Source organism: Vicia villosa, linkage group LG7, assembly GCF_029867415.1.
Source record: "Vicia villosa cultivar HV-30 ecotype Madison, WI linkage group LG7, Vvil1.0, whole genome shotgun sequence".
In the NCBI taxonomy this organism is placed as follows: Eukaryota; Viridiplantae; Streptophyta; class Magnoliopsida; order Fabales; family Fabaceae; genus Vicia; species Vicia villosa.
This window is the reverse complement of record NC_081186.1, coordinates 92,419,117-92,422,773: the sequence shown is the minus strand read 5'-3', so window position 1 is coordinate 92,422,773 and position 3,657 is coordinate 92,419,117. Positions and strand designations below refer to the sequence as shown.

General features: G+C 33.0%; 1 protein-coding gene across 1 annotated transcript in view; it reads left to right on the top strand.

Moving 5' to 3' along the window:
* Positions 1-104, top strand: part of LOC131619698 (protein MAIN-LIKE 1-like) — an 845-nt gene extending 741 nt beyond the window's left edge. The window contains exon 3 of the mRNA XM_058890769.1: positions 18-104. Coding sequence (XP_058746752.1) covers positions 18-104 — 87 coding nt within the window. The remainder of the gene's footprint in view (positions 1-17) is intronic.
* The last annotated feature ends 3,553 nt before the right edge of the window (positions 105-3,657 follow it).

Here is a 3,657-nt window from a genome sequence, read left to right as displayed (position 1 = left end):
GAACTATGGCATTACAGAAAGCCTCTCCCTCTTGTAGAAATTTCCTTACACATGCCGAGTCTAACTCTATTCGAGTTGTCAGCCATGTTTCTGAGAAAAATTAATCAGACTCAAAATTTTGATCTTGATCTTGACTATACGGAGGTGATGCTGAGGACTGTTATGTATCTCCCCCACAGAGGGAATTAAGCCGTGCTTCCGTTTCTGATGTATCTTAATTGGACTGTTCATGAGGACATCCTATGGACACCGTCGATGATCACAAGGAGATTATCCCATTCGACTCCATCTCTTTGTATTCTGGGTGGCTGGCATGTGGGAACGACACTATGGTCAGGTATTTGCCGGAGCGATGCATGCGGTAGTTTGGCTATGTTCAGAGTATACCCAGATATCCAACTCAGGCTGCTCTTGGTCATGACACCCTATCATGACACCAAATGCTCCTGGTCGTCCACTTAGGCCAATTCATGAGGAGATTTTAGAGAACCAACAGGTCCAAGATGACCATGCCATTGATGTCTTGCCGATTTGTCAATGAATACAGTTGATTAGTCAGGAGACTTTGGAGTTAGGGATTATTGAAAGGAGGTCCTGAGGAGGTGATCATCATGGAGAGGGTGGTTAGCGAGACTGGTTAGCGAGACAACGAGTGCGGTGGGATACAAGAGGCAGAGGAGGGGCCAGGGGTTGAGGATTAGACATGCGCAGTAGGCTATGTTTGTTTTTTTTCTTATTCAGAACAATTTATGTATTATTTTTTACTATTTTTTGAACTAATTTTTTCTACTTCATTTGTAATCTCTTATTGAGACTTTTGATTGGTAATGAATCAAAGAGCTTCTCTCTTTTCCATAGTAAATCAATTTAGATTAAAATAAATAAACAATTTTAATGTTTAATTATCTACTTTTATCTTATTGTTTTTAGTTTATAATTTGCATAGTTGGTAGATTTATATTGCTTCTGACTATTAATTGATTGTCACCGTTATTTGTCCATCGCATAATATTTTTTGTTGTGTTAGAATCTTTGAAGATTATTTCACAAAAAGTGGTGTCCACTACAGATCAAAATGTCTCAATTTATTTCACTACAAGTTTATACTCTTGTTGAGTTCGGTAACTAGATATCATCTAAGAATTTCAAGGATACCATTCTTTATGGTAAAGAAGACATTATCACTCTAGAGGAGGTTTAATCAGCTATTAGAACGAAGGAGTTACTCAAGATGAAAGAGTTAAAGGGTGATTATGTTCAAATTACAATTGCCTCCGCTGACGCTGGTTATGAGACCGTTGGTATTTTTGTGCTAACGAGTTTGGATACAGAGAATAATTGGGGTCAAGAAATCAATATTTTATTATCACATGTGTCCATGAAAGAAATAATTTGAGACTTTAGAAAAAATAAAAGGTGGATTCGTCCGACTATCGATAATAATAAGGCATGTAAAATTCATGGCATTGAGATGATTTGACTCAAGAATTATTTATTTTTTAAAAATTATTACATTGTTTATCCAGAATATTATATTGTTTACACAAAATATTAAAGTAAGAATTATAATAAAAATCAAATTCCCTAAGGATCTAGATAAAAATCAAATTCCCTAAAGATCTAGATTTTAGATCTTCAAATTATAAAATCTTGGGGAAGATCAAACGTTGGGTGCAAGATTATTCCATATGAATCTTGCATGATTTGTTTCTGATGAAAAGAAGGGTAAAATAATTAAATCACAATATTCAAATATATGATTTTCGGGTCACATTAAAATTTAAAAAAAACTTAAATCCAGATAATTTTCTGCTCTTGCAATCCATCATAGAGAATTTTTTCAAGCGTCTCTAGATTTCAAGCGCTTCATGTTTTATTTAGGTTAGAAATATTAATATTCATCATGCTTTTATAGCGGCTGTCGGTTAGGTTTCACGCGGATCACTAATGGAAGTGTCTTGTGCGTTGATACTCATGAAATAGTCGACAAAGATTTGTTTATTGACGGTGATCAATATTCTCAATTATCACATCAAAATTATTCCCTCGGTTTTTGACAAAACCTGAGGTAAAAGATGCATTTTTTTAACATTACATTGTTTACACTGAATATTAAATTACATTATTACAATAAATGCAACGTTATCATCGTAGCTGTTGTTCTTGGAGAACAACACGCTTCACTCTAATCCAGATCATGTTGGAAAAGAATGTGCATACCTTTTATGCGCATTCTTTTGAAGTTCAAAAGTTTGACTGCATGAAAATTTCAATAAGTTATTCAAAGGTTGATATCCCTTCTTTATTTAACTTGAAGCAAGAATAATTCTCGCCACTTGCAATCCATCATTGAGAACTTTTCCATGATTTTTTAAGTTCCAAAATTTCATTATCTTGAGCAAATATTATCAAGGCAAATGCTTTTCCAAAAAAGATATAAAGTGGTGGATGTAGATATTTTGTTGTGGATTGATGTCTTGGAAATATCTTGAGCGTTGTTCCTTTAAGAATGTAGGGTGGAGATTTGTTGTTGTAGATGTGTAACATATTCCCTCGGTTTTATTTTAAAACCGAGGAGAAACATATTTTATATTTTCAATAGAAAAATAAAATAAGTAAGCCCCTCGGTTTTAGAATAAAATCGAGGTGAATGGTATATATATTTTTTTAAATATTACATTGTTTACACAGAATATTAAAAAAACCCAGATTCTTTGTTTAACTTTTTAAAGGTTGGACAACTCTCTTCTTTGTTTAAGTTGAAGCAAGAATGATTTTCTCCACTTGCAATCTATTAACTGATTACTTTTCAAAGGTTGAGCTCGCTTCTTTAACTGGGGCTTATTCCAAAAATACAACAACAACATCAACACTATTATGTGAGATATATTGCAAGGGTAGAAAAAAATCTTTTGTTCAAGGATAGAAGAACATTGGATATTTTTCTGTTTTGCAATCCATCCCAAAGAATGATGCATACTAGTTTGGGGCGGAAACATATAAGTTAGGATTAGGGTAAAATATATTTAAAGAGTGCTTTTATAGTAAAATCTGATTATGTTATCCCTCAGTTTTTATGGAAATCGAAGGAATAGATCATTTAGTATTCACTTATAAACAAATAAAAGCCCAAACTGCAATAGCTAGGTTTCGAAGCGTGTCCTGATTTGTTTGTTCCCTCGATTTTATTAAAAAGCGACATAATATGTTATTTTTAATTTTATAAAAAAATAAAACATGGCGCGCCTTTACATAATACCTTGGTTTTTTTCTGGCTGAGGTGAAAGTTTCGTCATAAAAAACGTTATTTGTAGTATTGCTAAAAGTTTGAGAAGTATGCTTCACAATATGGTGTGCATGTGAAGAATTCAGAAATAATATGCCTATATGTAGATATTTTATTGATCATAGCCAACAACATTGTTGAAATTGAAAATATCAAGAGCAAAATGATGAATAAATTTGTAATGTTTGAGCTTGAAAAACTGACTTACTTTCTATGGATGTAATTTGTTGAAGCAGAAAGAGAATTTATCATGCATCAAAGGAAGCATGTATTAGATGTGGTAAAGAGATTTAACATGGTTGAGGGAAACTCATCATTAGTCCCTACATTAGCCAATTTGAAACTTGAGAAGGATGAAAATAAAGAGCTAG